Genomic DNA, 16500 nt, shown 5'->3' with positions numbered 1-16500 from the left:
CATATTTCAAATTCCTCACTATGGATAATTTTAGAAACATATTTTGATTTTAAAAATAAATAAAAAAAGTAGGCCTACCATTCAACATTTTGACTAATACTTTTATTCTGCAGTGATTGATTAAAACTTGATTAAAAGGGACAGTAAATGCATTTAAAATGTTATAAAATAATCCGAAAAAAAAAGTATCAGAGTCTCCGCAAAAAATAAAAAATAAAAATAAAAAAATAAATTAAGCAGCACGACTGTTTTCAACACTTTATTAGAATGATTTCTGAAGGATCAAGTAACTGAAAACTGGAATAAAAAAGTTTCACCACACCAGTATACCCTATGAAAATGATCTAGGCAGTGTCGTATACCAATGCTAGACATTGAGGGGGACTGAGATTTGAGATTTTGAAACATTTACATTTAGATATCCTCAATCTTCAACGTTTGATTACATCCTTAAATCCCTGACACTCAAAATGCCGCCTCCAAAAACCAAAGGGGAGTCTCTAAAAAATGGTCTGAGACCAGTTTATGAGGAAAACTCCCGTCGGCAGTTAATAAACTATTGAACTGTGTTTGTCTCACTGTCAGTAATCTTCATAATCGCACACCTCCGCTTAATCTAAATTAATTTCACACGCACAACGCTTGCCAGTTCTCTGTCTCCTTCAGATTATGATGATAAATAGTTCTCATACTCAGGCGGAAAATTGAAATTTAGGGATCTTGAATATAAAGCGCTCGCTTCGGGTTTCCATTCCTTGACGTGAGGGGGGGAAAAAGTGCAAAAGAATAAGAGAATCAGATAATTGAAACGATAAATCAGGGGTAAAAAATGGATGGATATGCATTCATTACATTTTCCACCTGGTTAGCAAACGAGAGCGGCGGGCGAGCAAAGGCGTTTATCTTTTCTCCGAGCGATTTGTTTTTCTTTTTTCCCACCTTCTCCATTTTAGCACAGTCTGTTGGGATGTGGGATTAGCCTCATCTCTACACCTTAGTGTCCCCTTGGGGCCACTGTACTGTCACTCAGGCTGTACGTCAGCTGACAGGAAGTGAGATAAAGAGGAGAGAGAGAGAGAGGAGAATGAAGGGTTGACAGAGAGAAGACTTTGTGGCCTCGTCCCTTACTGCCAAGACCTCACAGACAGCCAGACATGTCGAAAAGCTGTTAGCTTGTTAGCATCTTATCCTTGGGCGGCAGCACGCTGCTAGAATAGAGTGACAGCAGTTTTTGGTGAAAGGTCTTTAACAGGGAAAACGCTGGGCCAAGAACCACGAGAGGATAAACAAAACTCAAAAACACCACACATATCAACAAAAGACATTGGGCTGGAAGCTTTAACTAGGCAGAGGCTAGAATCACATAAAACCCAATTCTGTCCAGGGATATTTACACAGATACACACTTGCCCATTCCATGCATCACCTGGAAATCCAACCTATGATTAAAATGGAATAAAAATGGAAGATGATATCGCAGGTTACACCAGTTCAATACAAAATATTAATGGATAATAGATCATATTACAAATTCTGAGCGATTTATGTTCTTTTTGAACTATGAATATATTTTAATTTAAAATTTGGATATATTTTTGGGGCATAAAGTAAAAATGTTAGAGTTTCTGCTATTATAACAAAAAAATAAAATAAAATAAAACTCATTCAAATAATATTCTTGAAAAGAAAGCTTTATTTAAAGAATAGTTACCCCCAAAAAACTGTCATTATTTATTCACCCTCATGTCATTCCAAACCTGTCTGCATTTCTTGCTTCTGTGGAAAACAAGAAATATGTTTTGAAGACTGTTGCATATGACAAAAATGGACTCACAGGTTTTTAATATTTGAAAAAAAGTCATGTTGTGCAACCAAAAAATAATGTGGTACAACCAACATACAGAAAAAAATGACATAGAGGACACCTGAAGTTTTCTTTATCACAGTTTATTCTTTCCAATGGGAAGGTCCTGTCAGCACGATGAGCAGCACTTTGTTTTGGGACATTTGTGTAACTCTCTGTAACTTTCTAGCCTCTACAGTGGCAGTGACCCAGGTATCCTCAGTAACCAGTGACACTGCAGGCTCCTCCTACTCTATCAGTGGAATTCTGGGAATTAGCTCACCTGCCGATGCAAGCAAGCGGAAGAGAGACGAAAGTAAGTCGATGTGTGAGCTTTGTTTTCGGGAACAGAACATCTACTCTAAACTAAAGGGATAGTTGGCTTTGAAATTAATTTTTGACATGTTTTAGCTTACCTCAAGGGCATCCAAGATGTAGGTGTCTTTGTTTCCACAGTATTTTCAATTTTGATATTTTTAGGTCAAATCGTTCTTGTCTGTCAGTCATATAATGGAGGTGTATGGGGTACACCTCAAAGAGCATGCACAGAGAAGTCCAAATGAAACATGATTTAATGACTCGTGAATGTAAGTACACACTGATGGCCTGAGACACGAAATGAGCGGTTTGTGTGAGAAAAAGATTTATATCATTTTTACCTCTTGTAACCACAGCCACGTCCAAGTGATCTGAAGGCACGGGCGCTTCGATCTGCACAAGCGCCGGAATTGCGGAAAAAACAACAACAACGTTTCAACATGTTTAATTTGGACTTCTCTGTGCATGCTCTTTGAGGTGGACCCAGGGTGGACCCCACATACCTCCATTATATGACTGACAGACAAGAACAGTTTGACCTAAAAATATCAAAATTGAAAATACTGTGGAAACAAAGACACCTACATCTTGGTAAGCTAAAACATATCAAAAATTTATTCCAAAGTGAACAATCCCTTTAAAGAGCATATCACAGGTAAAACAAAAAAATCTAAATTAATATATAACCTTGTATGAATATACCATATGAAAGGTTAAAGGGATACTCCACCCAAAAATGAAAATTCTGTCATAATTTACTCACCCTCAAGTTGTTGCAAACCTGTATGAGTTTCTTTCTTCTGCTAAACACAAATGAAGATATTTTGAAGAGTGATTGGAACAAACAGTTCTTTGGCACCATCGACTTCCATAATATTTTTTTTTTCTACTATGGAAGTCAATGGTGTCTAACAACTGTTTGTTCCAATCACTCTTCAAAATATCTTCATTTGTGTTTAGCAGAAGAAAGAAACTCATACAGGTTTGCAACAACATGAGGGTGAGTACATTGACTCGTTGGGTCCTCTAGTCTAACCTGCAATATGCCCTTTAAAGTGTTATTCATGCTGTTTTATTTCATGCAGGACACTAATGAGACATAATGTAGACCTGCAATTACAGAACAAAAATTCAATTACACCATGTATTCTTTCTTTCTTTCTTTCTTTCTTTCTTTCTTTCTTTCTTTCTTTCTTTCTTTCTTTCTTTCTTTCTTTCTTTCTTTCTTTCTTTCTTTCTTTCTTTCTTTCTTTCTTTCTTTCTTTCTTTCTTTCTTTCTTTCTTTCTTTCTTTCTTTCTGCATAATGTCATATTAATACACACACACATAGACACAAGCACACACAGAGCACAGATGGAAGTTGCTGAACATTGACAGATGCATCAGAGTAGGTGGGGGATTGGACACCGCTGGCACGTCTTAGATAAACATCTCTATCCAGGGGAGGCACAGTGTGTGCATGTGGATGTGCATGTGTATGTGTGTGTTTGCACACATGTCTATTAAAAAGCCATTGCTTGGCAGACCCCTGCAGTACATGAGGGAACTCCAGATGTCATCCACATACTCTCACACACGATATGAAATACCAGACATCAACAATAGAAGATTCATTTCTATTTAGCACACTTTCATTTTGCAGTTTAGAAATAATATGTATGTAAATATGTAGAATAAATATTTCGCCAGCCGACATCTATCTATCTATCTATCTATCTATCTATCTATCTATCTATCTATCTATCTATCTATCTATCTATCTATCTATCTATCTATCTATCTATCTATCTATCTATCTATCTATCTATCTATCTATCTATCTATCTATCTATCTATCCATCCATCCATCCATCCATCCATCCATCCATCCATCCATCCATCCATCCATCCATCCATCCATCCATCCATCCATCCATTAATCCATCCATCCATCCATCCATCCATCCATCCATCCATCCATCCATCCATCCATCCATCCATCCATCCATCCATCCATCCATCCATCCATCCATCCATCCATCCATCCATCCATCCATCCATCCATCCATCCATCCATCCATCCATCCATCCATCCATCTATCTATCTATCTATCTATCTATCTATCTATCTATCTATCTATCTATCTATCTATCTATCTATCTATCTATCTATCTATCGTTATGCTATCTATCTTATCTACTATTATTGTAAATACAAACACATAATACAATAATACTACTCAAGTTAAAATTGTATAAACTGCATAAGGCAACTGCATAAAGTATAGATGCAATACAACTTTGTAAGCTGACTGGCTTAGCTGAATACACACACACACACACAAACATCAACGTTCATCCAAGCTCCAATTAGGCCGACGTCTGCCACTTTAATTAATGCAACACATCACATCCAGCAGGGAGGGAGGGGCTACTAAATGAATTTGTGTGTTTAATTGACGTGGTGAAACTGCGGGTGGTCAGTGCTGTGATGTTTTGCAGTGTGTGTGTGTGTGTGTGTGTGTGTGTGAGTACGTCTGGGCCGTTCTCATGGGTTTGCTAAAGGCATAAAGTAACATGAGCGATAGTTTTGGCAGCTAGAAACCTACACTGCTTGCAAATTTTAAGAAGTATAAGACACGTGTTAAGGAGCATGGTCATTATTTGTCAAATTGAGAAAGAGTAGGATGGATGCTTTACAGATTGTGATTTACACTTCTTTTACAAATCGATAGGACCCATTTCTCAATATTTTGATCACCTTTTTAAACCTCTTCACACACTCAGCACAACAGCAGTCTATGTGGGAAAATTGTGGATTATTTAGCATTGCTTACAGTAAGCAGAAAATGCATTCAATGACTATTGACTACATCTTTCAAATGACATGAATACTTTTCTCAAACACCGCCAAAACTTTGTATAACAAACAATTTGCACATGCATACAAATGACTCTTATGAGTCAGTTATTTACAGTATAGTGAATCAGAAACAAATACCACAACCAGTGTAAACGATTCCTAAAGCGAACAAGTCTTATGAGCCAGCTCATTTTAGTGATTCAAAAACATACAGCACGAAAAAACAGTACATAAAAGAAATGAGTCTTATGAGACATCTTTTTTTAGTGAATCAAAAACATACAGTGTGACCAGTGTAAGCGATTCCTGAAGTGAATAAGTCTCATGAGCTGATTCTTTTTAGTGAATCAAAAGCATAGAGTGAGACCAGTACTGTTAGACCTTACCAGGTTTTTTTTACAGTAAAATACTGGCAACACTGTTGCCAGTAATTTACTGTAAAAATGCACTAAAACTAATAAGTTGTGTTTTTTAGTTAACTTGAGTTTTAGTGCATTTTTACAGTAAATTACTGGCAACAGTGTTGCCAGTATTTTACTGTAAAAAACCTGGTAAGGTCTAACAGTGAGTGTAGACCAATTACTGCAACGAATGACTCGGTTAAGCTTGTTCTTTGTAATGAATCAAAAACATACAGCGTGAAAAGTGTACCAATTCCTGCAACAAAAAATTACTCTTATAACCTTGCTCTTTATAGTGAATCAAAAACATACTGCATGAAAAGTGTAAACCGATTCCTAAAATGAATGAGTCATATGAACAGGTTCTTTTTAGTGAATTAAAACATCGCAACCAGAGTAGCTCAATTCAGAAAGTGATTGACTTTTGTTAGCCGGTTGTTTTAATGAATGGTTTTAATGAATAAAATATCAGTTACTCATTTCAATCAGTCTGAATCACTGCCCTGTATAATATACAGCATTAGCAGAGAGAGAATTTTCTTTCTTATATGTTTGCAAAATGGACATTATAACTGAAACAGAGCTTGTGAATCAGTGTTGAATTGGGAAATTTCTATCGATACCCAGGCTGCAAAAGTGAGAAATTAAATAAAGATGTTTTTCATGTACTTCAGTAAATTGCATCTATGTAACACTAGGAATTTCTATGCTGAGTGGTAATGCTTTCAAAAAGGGAGAGGGAGACCAAATACATGTTTAGTGAAGCAAGACACCATGATTTCCAGCTGCACACAAGCAGGAAAGGAAGTGGCAGAGGGTTTGGATGGCTTAGTGTGTGTGTGTGTGTGTGTTTGGGGAAAGCCCACTGGTGCCCTTTGACCCAAGGGAAGTGATCTGAAAGAGAGAACTTGACTCGTGGGGCCTCTAGAACAGAAGCATTGTGTCTGCCCATTCTCTAAGAACGGAGGAGGAATAGACGAGGGGAGGAGTGGAGGAAAGGAGAAATAGAATAAAGAAAGACAGGAGGCCTGTGGTACGGGGCAGAAGGGGTCGGACAATGTTCTCTTTGCCCCCTGAAACAATAAAGAAACCTTCCTTTAATGTAAAAAATTTCAACAAGTGAAGGGCGGAAAAAAGTTAAACAGAAAAATTATACACATTTATGGTTGTTATTCTGTTCAATTTCACAAACCAAACCGGGATGTTTGCATTGGCAGTGGACATCATCAGGACAGACGTGATTTCCTCTGCTGTTTAATATGTTCACTTCTTGTCCAGTTTCATTTCAGTCATTTTTATCTCGGAATATTCTGAATGGAAGATAGGGAAATTTTTAATAAGGTGGGGGGATTGTGAAAGAGAGGTTGAGTGAGAGAGAGAGAGGGAGAGAGGGAGGATAGGGGATAGATGATAACAGTGGGATTTGTTAAAGGTTGGTATCCTCCTTTCAGAGACTTATACTTTGATCTGTCAAGGTTGGCACACGCGCGCGCACACACACACACACACACACACACACACACACACACAAACACAAACACACACAATTGCATAAGAAATCAGCCAAACAGTTTTTTCTGCACCAAAAACCTTCAACCTCACCCCTGAGAGAAAGAGAGAGGAAGACAGAAAAAGACAGAGGGGGCACAACGGTGATCTCATTGTTGCTATTGTTTCTGCTTTTGAAGCAAGGAAGATGCCTCTCCTCCGTTCTCCTTCTGTGTGTGTGTGTGTGAATAGTGGGGTTAACCCTGAATGCAGCTGGGCTGTATTGTGTCTGGTTACAGAGAGTGGTTCCCTATAGCAGGTTCAGAGGCTGAAAGACAAAAGGCCAGAGAACATCTGAATACCTAAGACCAATGATTCTGTTTGTGTGCGTGTGGGTTTGTGGGGTTCGAAACTTAACACGAGGAAGGTTGGTTAACCATGATGCTGGTATGGTGTTTGTTTAAATTTGGTGAAAAATAGCTATATCGGCGACCTCTCTTCTTACTGTCTCTCTTTTGCTCTGATATGGCTGAGTGCGTCTCCAGATGTGTCTGAAATTGCATTTCACACATGGTGGCTGACACTGTGAAAGTTACACACATAATATACACGCAAGCAGTCACAGATAAACACGTATCTGTGTAATAATAACAACTAAAAAAAGTCCATATAATGTTTTGACACTCAATGGCTATGTTTTAGGATATGTTTGTGGACGCCTGAAGCTTTGGAAGAAACAATAGGCATATGTTCTTACGTCTAAGGTGCAGTCACATTTGCTGTTGTTCTTCACATTTCACACAGTGACTTCAATAGGAATCCATGTGATTGGGGATTTCGCATGAGGGCAAAAGATTTCCCCACACAGATTTTGTAATGGGTTCAAGTCAGCCACGTTGACCAATAGAAAGCTGCTTGGTTTGAATTTGACTTCTGTGTGAGCTGTGCTTCATACATCGCTACACTTTTGACAATAGACTTTTTTTTTGCTCTGTGAAATCTGGTGAAATTTCATTAATATGACTGCATCTTTATAGATGTTTCAGTGGGATTAAAATCTAAGACTTGGTTTATTGAAACCTGTAAGGGTTTTGATTAGGATTTTGAAACACAACAGAAAGTTATGATGAAAAAGAAAATATATAATATAATATATAATTAACAAATTATGGAATTTATGACAGCTTGAGTGCTGCTGTCTCTGAAAGAAAAGGGGAAAACCCAATTACAAAGAAATTAGAGCCAGACCGATATATCGTCCGATATTAGGCATTTTCCAAACTATCGGTATCGGCAGTTATAATGGCTGATAAATGAATATTTCAAAAATAAAATAAAAATGGACGAAACACGTTTGAACCATGTCATGAGTGTTGGAGTTGTATAGTTTGTCCACCAGAGGGCACTCTACACAGTCCCTGTTGGCAACACTCATTACATTGCTTGAATAACAATTAAAAGAACATGCCCATCAGTTCTCAAATAAGCATGACAAAATTTGTGACCATCATGTCCAGTTTTGCTGCTGTTAAATAAGCCGAGAGTGAAGCAGAATTAGCTAGTAATAGTTACGTTACGTTGTTACAGTGTAGTTGACTGACTGTCCTTTTAACTTTTGACAATGTGACTGAAGTATTTCTTTAATAGCGCGTGACAGAGACGTATCATCTCTCCTTGGCCTGTTATATTGAAAATGTATATTTTACAATTTGCAGTGTGACGTTATCCATTGCTAAATTATGGCTCATCAGAGACAAGCTAACCACAAAGCTAGCTAATGCCACTTTCAACAGTCTGTTCTGTTGTGACAAAACAAGTTTCTTTTTAAAATGCATTATCAAATTATTTTAGTTAAAATTCATAAATAACTACAAATAACTAATGTTAGGGAAATCTGTTACTGTAATGTTTTGTTGCGCGTTTCTGGAAAAAAATATCGGCCAATATATCGGAATATCGGATTTTAAAACCAACAAATATTTGTATCGGTATCGGCCTTCAAAATCCTTTATCGGTATTTATCTGATAGTACAATTTGTAATGAGGAAAATGTTGTATGAAATTAGAATGCTAAATAAATGCATTTTTCCCTAGTGGTCTCAGATGTTTTAGTCCCTACTGATGCATAAATAAACAACCATGTGCACAAATATAAGCGAAGCACACAAACACTCCTGAGAGTTGGGGTTTACAAACAGCCCTTCTTTTCAAAACCAAGATCCAACCTTTCATCCATCTTTTGTGTATGTGTGTGTGTGTGTGTGCCGTCAGTGGACAGTCTTTGAGAAGAGTGGAAAGCAATAAACCTGCTGAAATGGTGCCATCTCACAGACATGATTGATCAATTGAATTCTATCAGACACACTGACCGCTGGGATTAAGAGGGTCAAAACACTGGAGATCATACACTCTCTGTGCGTTCTGTGTGTGTGTCTGTGAGAGAGAGAGCATTTAAGTAAGTCCTGGCGTTGAGGTGTATTAGAGACACATGGGACCTTCACGCCATCAGTGACTAGCAGATCTTTCTTTTAAATAACCGCAGGCGGCAGTAAACTGGATCTGAATTCACATTCAAATGGATCGATTTCTGTGTTCAAATGAAGGAGGAAAGGGGAATGTTAGGATAGCAGCTTTGTCTGCCTGGAATTTTATCCTTCTATCCCTCCATCTCTCTCTCTCTCTTTCTCGTTTTGTGGGGATTGCTCTGGCCTCTGACTCAAACTCCCTAGAATAACCTCTCAGAGGCATTTTGAAGAAATGAATTGGCTCTATATCAGGGATTTTCGTTTCTATTCTTCTTTTTTCATCCCCCCCTCTCTCTCTCTTTTCTCACCTTGTAATCATTTGAGGGCTGTAGCTTTCTCAGCTCTTATAATTGTCTCTTCAGAAACTCAACAGCCCAGTAATAACTGACTCACACGCTGCCTTAACACTCGCTCAGAGAGGACGACACAAGTCCAGGAATCTGTTTGTGTGCCTGTATGTGTGCTTGACTCTGTCTGTTGGTTTTGAAAAAAAGTTCAAGTACCTTTATGATCCTGATGACAAAGAGAAATAAATCACTATTATAATTCATATGTCAGGCCCCGTTTCTCCCCTTCTCTAGCCTACTATATAGCAGGCAAAAAAACGTGAAAATTCGCAGTGATCATAAAAGAGTGAGAAAGTACCCATGACATACTATGGAGCGATTCTGATGTGTGCATCCAATGGACACTTTACTATCCCATTTGGCCATGGGAGAGAAGTCATGATTGGCAAACCAAATTATGCCATATGGTCACATGACAATGCTAACATGGCGATTGTAACGGTTAAGTAAGTTCATATAGGTATATGTAGTACATACTACATACAATTTAGGATGCAGCTAGAGTTTCTGATCCTCACAATTAGCCTATGTTAAAACAAATTAGATTAAAGTGGTTGACTTGTAAGATGGTTTGGTACCATTATTTAAGTCAACAAATGATAGTTCACATTTACTCACCCTAATATCGTTCTAAACCTATATTCTAAATCTCCTATGGAAAAAATTTTTCAACTATTTACACAAAATCAAATAATATTGTCACAATTTTTGCATAATTTAAAAAAAATGACATTTTGATTGGATACGGTGCCAATAAAAATATTCGGTAACACTTTATTCTGATGGTCCCTTTTGAACATTCTGTTGACTATAAGTAACTTTGCAACTACATGTCAACTAACTCTCATTAGAGTATTAGTAGACTGTCTGCTTATTATCTGCCAACTCTTAATGATGCGTCCTCAAAGACATACTTCTGACTAGTAACTTTGGAAGTACATGTCAACTTATTCTATCCCTAACCCTACCAGTCTATTAATACTCTATAACACTCTAATGAGACGAGTATAGACATGTAGGTGTAACATTACTTATAGATAACAGAATGTGTAAAAGGGAACATCAAAATAAAGTGAAACCAAATATTCTTCTCAAAGTATGTGCTTACTTTCATTATTAGACGTTTTCTTCAAACACCACGTCTCATTTTTCATCTCAAGCATATTTTTATTGACTGTTGTTTCCTTGGCCTACAAGTACTTTATTTTTTTATTTATTTTTTTATAGGAGCAGAATTTTTGGTGTGGTGGAAATGACATCAAAACTAATAGACAGCTGTAATATTTGAAATATTTATGAAAATTCTTCAACTTTTGTTTAGATTATCATAGATCTAAAAATGTTATAATATTTTTTTATGATGAATTTGAATTTTTATTATATTATTAAAAGTCTGGGCTGGGGACAAGACTCCGATAATAAAATCTAAACTTAAAAGCCATTTATAAATTAGCAAAAATAAACGATAAAAGGATCCTTTAAATAAAAGTTGAAATCTATTGGTTCGAATAAAAATCAAACCCTGGCGCATAAAAGTGCCTGAAGTTGAAACACCCATAGATTAACAATAAACAAAATAATGGTGAATTCATGTATAGAACCTTATTGTAAGTTGGTTTATTATTATTATTACATCCAAAACACATGGCTTGTGCTTAATATGCACTCTGATTCTTAAATGTCCTACTTTTGTCCATTTTACTTTGTATATTATTACTACTTCATAAAATCTGTGTGAATCTCTCTCCAGCTCTACAGGATTCTCCTTTGGCGAATGGCCACGCCCATTCAGGGCGGGACTTCTTGCGGAAGCAGATGCGCGGAGAGCTCTTTACGCCGCAGCAGCTCGAGGTATTGGACCATGTCTTTGATCAACAGCCCTATCCCGACATTTACCCCGTCCCTGACAGCATCAGCTACAAGCCCGCCCAGGTAAGGGCTGGGGGGTAGGGGCGTGTCTCCTGCCACAGTGGTTGTGTGCACCTCCTCTGAAAACTCAAGCTTGCCCTTGCCTGGCTGCCAATATTTCTTGACCCTGTCCCAACCCTGCTGTTGACCTATGTGCCCCCACACTGAAGCTAATGCTGACCTTTCACCTCTTTAAGCTAATTCTGGGGCCTTGACCCCGCTGGTGCTGATCTGTCCTCTATCGAGTTTTAGGGTGAGATTAAGTCCCAGCAATGTGTAGAGGTTTAGGGTTAAGTAGCAAACACTTGTTTATTAGCTTGCAAAAGTTACTCACACACATGGAATTATGTTTCTATGTCCACATTAGGTACATTCTGTAATTATTATCATCACAAAAATATTTCATACTGTAAGACGAGGGTTTCATAAATGTTAATGTTCATAAATGAGCTTTTAGGATCATTTCTTTTAACTGCTGTCCACATCATTTTTAAACAGGCACTAGTGGCAGTCCTGGGTGACTCACATATTTGAGATAAAACATAACATAAATCATCACCCAAGCACAAAATCGCAATATCAGAATGATTTCTGAAGGATCATGTTGACTGAAGACTGAAGTAATAGCTGCTGAATTTTCAACTTTGCCATTACACATTGAAAAAAAAATATTGTTGGTTTAACTTAAAAAAGTATGTAACCTGGTTGTCTTAAAATTTTAAGTTGATTGAACTGGAAAAAGTGTGTTAATACAATGAAGGAGATTCATTTAATCATCAGAAACTCAAAATAATAAGTTATCTCAACTAAATAAATTAAGAAAAAAATGTTGTGATAACAAATCTTGAAAATATTTTTTTACAGTGGATTACATTTTAAAAAATATTTTCAGATAGATTTAAAAAAAAAAAATATTACTGTTTTTACTTTATATTTGGTCAAATAAAAATGCAGCTTTAAAATATTTTTTCTTTTGACCGGTAGTGTTTAATTGCAAATAAACTGGAGAGCTACTGCACATTCATTGAATGAAAAATAGCAGCTTTGACATTCTGAAAAGAGTGACCTAGGGCCTAAATTTAGAGCGACATGAGGGAGGGTACGTGATGACAACAGTTGCAGTTTATAGCAAATGATCTTCGAATAGTGTGACTTCACTGGGCTGGCCAACTTGTGAATAGACTATTTATACCACAGCGATTTAGACACTTTTTTTTGCCATTTTTGGAGAGGGGAATCCCTTTTGGATCAAAATGGGCCTGTCGTTTCCATTCTGGTCAGTGCTGGGTTTGTGTAAATGCTAACACATAGCAGACAAGATGCAAAAGTACAGCTGCATGCACAAACAAACGATCACATTGCATAAAAACTGTCCACAAGAACAGTCAGTCAAAGATGTCACTCAAAAGTCAAATGCTATCCCCCCCACATTCATTCAGGCACACACACACACACTCACACAAGGCCAGTGTCAGAGTTCTATAGACTTGTCTGAAAGACCCCATAATTCCTCTGTCCATTTCACCACTGAGCGCTGAGGCTGGCAGGGTCAAAGGCTACTGAGCAGGGCATTAACCTTAGGGTCAATCCACATCCCCTGGGTGTGTGTGTGAGTCAGGTTTGTTGTGGCACAAACGATCAGACAAACTGAGAACTGGGAATCTGGAGCTGTCTCTTTTTTTTTTTAGAAATTAGATTGTATGAGAGAGGTATGCTAAACGGTCTTAGGTGATTGACTGGCAGGTTGTTTTCCCTCCGCTGACAGTCTAACCTGTGAATGTTGCTGAAGGAGAGAGAAATAATAGAGAGCTCGAATCTGTTGAGTGTGTTTGTGTCTAACAGAGGCAGGAAATGAACTTGGGACTTGATTTAGTTCTTTTTCCCTGTAGCTGCTGTTTTAATTTGGTTACATAAGGGCTCAATTACAAAAACAATGATGTGATTACACCATTTTCTTAGATAAGGTATGAGTGTGCTTCATGTAGTGACATCAAAATGAATGAATTTTATTTAATATGACCAAATCAATCGGATTACTGTCAAATAATTGTATTCTCAAATAATCTGTTTATTCAGCACCTGTCATTTTAAGTCAAATCATGATATTTGAATCTTCCCATCTCTTTTAAAATAAGAGTACTATGAAAATGAAATGCAACTTTCAGAATTCAAACTTCAAGTCTTATTCCAAACTTCTGCATCTTTCTGATGTCAGAAATCCAACATGTTATCCCTTTCTTTTGGATGTTGTAACTAAACCTCATGGTGGCACAGCATGTCTTTCAGCCATTTCGAAGTAGCGATATTCATCCATCCATCCATTCATTAACCCATCCATCCATTCTGGAGGATGACATATTTTTTAGACCAACCCGGAAATAGCATCACTCTCTTTCCTTCGACAAAAAGAAAAGAGGATTTTCCCACTGGCTTTTGGATTATTGCAGAAATGAACCTTGCAAATGAACAAAGTTTGAATTTTGAAGCCTATATACAATTGTCAGAGGTAAAAGCTACATAGTCTATTAATGAACTACACCATGGTCACATGACTTCAATGTAGCGATATTCATCCATCCACCCATTCATTAACCCATCCATCCATTCTGGAGGATGACATATTTTTTAGACCAACCCGGAAATAGCATCACTATGTTTCCTTCGACAAAAAGCGAAGGAACAGGTGACCAACAAGTTCATCTTACACAGGTTGTTCGTATAATCCTTGCAAATGAACAAAGTTTTTATGAATTTTGAACCCTAAATACAATCGTCAGAGGTAAAAGCTATTTAGTCTATTAATGAACTACACCATGGTCACATGACTTCAACGTCACCACCACTTAGCTTCTGAAAAATCTTTCAATCAAATTTAAAACCTTCAAGTTGGAAGGTTTGAGTTGGAATCGTTTCTAGGAGTGTTTCTAAGATCAAATAAAGCTCTCTGCTGTATAAAATGCATACAACATGCATCAAATGGTTATTATGTAAATATACATGACTGTAATAATGGCAAGAGAAAGGAATGTAGATGTGTAAAAAAAATAACTTAACAGTCACTATAGCAATAGTTCTCAACTGTGTCAAAGTTTATACGACGTGAGAGTCCATTCGTGTCCAATTTCCAACTAAGAAATTCATATTTACAATAATTCCGATACCACTTAAAGGCAGCATAATTCCTATAGAGAGCCTAAGTCCCGCCCCTCCGCTTCCGGCTCATGGGTCCTTATTTCGGAAAAAATATGTGTGGTAGTCAATGGCAAGAGACAATAATCTTTTTATTCAGTCTGAACTGTGCCCTGAATTACACATATGATGTTTGTCAATTTAAAAGATAATACTGAAAGTCAAAAACGTTGCAGTTTGTCATAAAACAGAAGAGTAACATTTAGCTTTATGTGAAAATCGCTTAATGAACTACATCTCCCGGGAAGCGAAACAACGAGCAAGATCCGCTGCTCGTGTGTGTGCAGTTTGGAACAAAACACTCAGGCATGACGGCGTAACGCTACGATTATAACGTAAGACTATAGAAACAATGACAGACATTAGCCTCAGTAAAGTTAGCTACATTGAGAGAAATGTGCGCCTTTGGGGTTTGTAGTCTTTGTAATTACGTAGTGTGATATCCTTACGTTAATAATCCACTAGGTGGCACTCAAGCGCCTTAGCTGAGAGATATGTGCTGTAGTAAAAGAGTGAAGAAGGAGAGTGAACACTGTGCTTGTGCTTACATGTGCTTGCATGTTATTCTGCTTGTACATCAGTTATTAAAAAGTTTATTGAGAGAATTCTACTAGCTTGTGCTTCTTGTCATGAAGACATAACAAAATTGGCGACGAGGATGGGATTTATTCTCACAAGATTTCCTGAGGATGGCATCAGTTAGTGCTCCGTTTCCCAGTCCATTTTTGCCTTGTCCCGGTGAGCCTGCTATACCACTTGTAACATGGCTGAGGATGTTTGAGAATTACATGCTAGTCATCAATGCTACTGGAGATTCCTGGCCAGAAGCCAGAAAACGGGCTTTACTTCTTCATTGCCTCGGAACTGAAGGTCAGAGACTATTTTATACATTGCCTGATACCGGTGACAATCTTGCATCTGCTGTTAAAGCTTTGAAGGAGCATTTCATTCCAAAACGAAATGTGGTCGTGGAAAGACATGCCTTCAGGAAACGAGTGCAGAGGACAGATGAAACGGTACTGCAATATATTGCTGCATTGAGAGATTTGGCAACTACATGTGAATTTGATGACAGTCTTGATGATATGCTGCGTGACCAGCTGGTAGAGAATATTGCTAACCCTCGCATTCGGGAAAGATTATTAATGGAATCTAAATTGACACTAGAGACTGCAATTACAATTTCCACGCAGCTAGAGGCCGCTGATGCACAGGCAAAATCGATGACTACAAGTACTTCTGCTCCAGTACAAGCCATACATGCAACCTCTGTGTCTGAACGACAGCATTCAAAGGCCAAATTCAAAACACGTACCTCATCAAAACCTCATACTGCTTCTTCAGCTCGGACATGCTTTCGCTGTGGGTCCACTGGACATCTTGCAAACGCACAGAACTGCCCTGCTGCATCTGCTAAATGTAAAAATTGTAATAAGACTGGACATTTTGCACGTGTCTGCCGTTCTGCTCCTACTCGTTCAGTGCATTCAGTTGAATTACCAGAGGTTTGTGTTCTCCATCTACCTGGAACATCTGATCGCTTGATGTGTGATGTAACTATAAATGCTATGTGTGCTGTTACACCTGTGTCTCTTCAACTCACAGTCGACTCTGGTTCATCAGTGTCCATTCTGCCGA

The 16500-nt window shown here is 37.8% G+C and overlaps 1 protein-coding gene across 3 annotated transcripts in view; it reads left to right on the top strand.

The window, feature by feature from the left end:
* Nucleotides 1-16500, top strand: part of pax5 (paired box 5) — a 60312-nt gene that overhangs the window by 15092 nt on the left and 28720 nt on the right. For 2 of the 3 annotated variants that reach the window (XM_089132345.1, XM_089132346.1), the window contains exons 5-6: nucleotides 2034-2159; nucleotides 11516-11697. In XM_089132345.1, the coding sequence (XP_088988471.1) occupies nucleotides 2034-2159; nucleotides 11516-11697 (308 nt within the window). The remainder of the gene's footprint in view (nucleotides 1-2033; nucleotides 2160-11515; nucleotides 11698-16500) is intronic. The other variant, XM_089132347.1, reaches the window with a different exon arrangement.

This window comes from Pimephales promelas, chromosome 6, assembly GCF_988280905.1.
Source record: "Pimephales promelas chromosome 6, fPimPro1.hap1.1, whole genome shotgun sequence".
In the NCBI taxonomy this organism is placed as follows: Eukaryota; Metazoa; Chordata; class Actinopteri; order Cypriniformes; family Leuciscidae; genus Pimephales; species Pimephales promelas.
The sequence above is the reverse complement of the archived record's forward strand: the minus strand, read 5'-3'. Positions and strand labels throughout refer to the sequence as shown.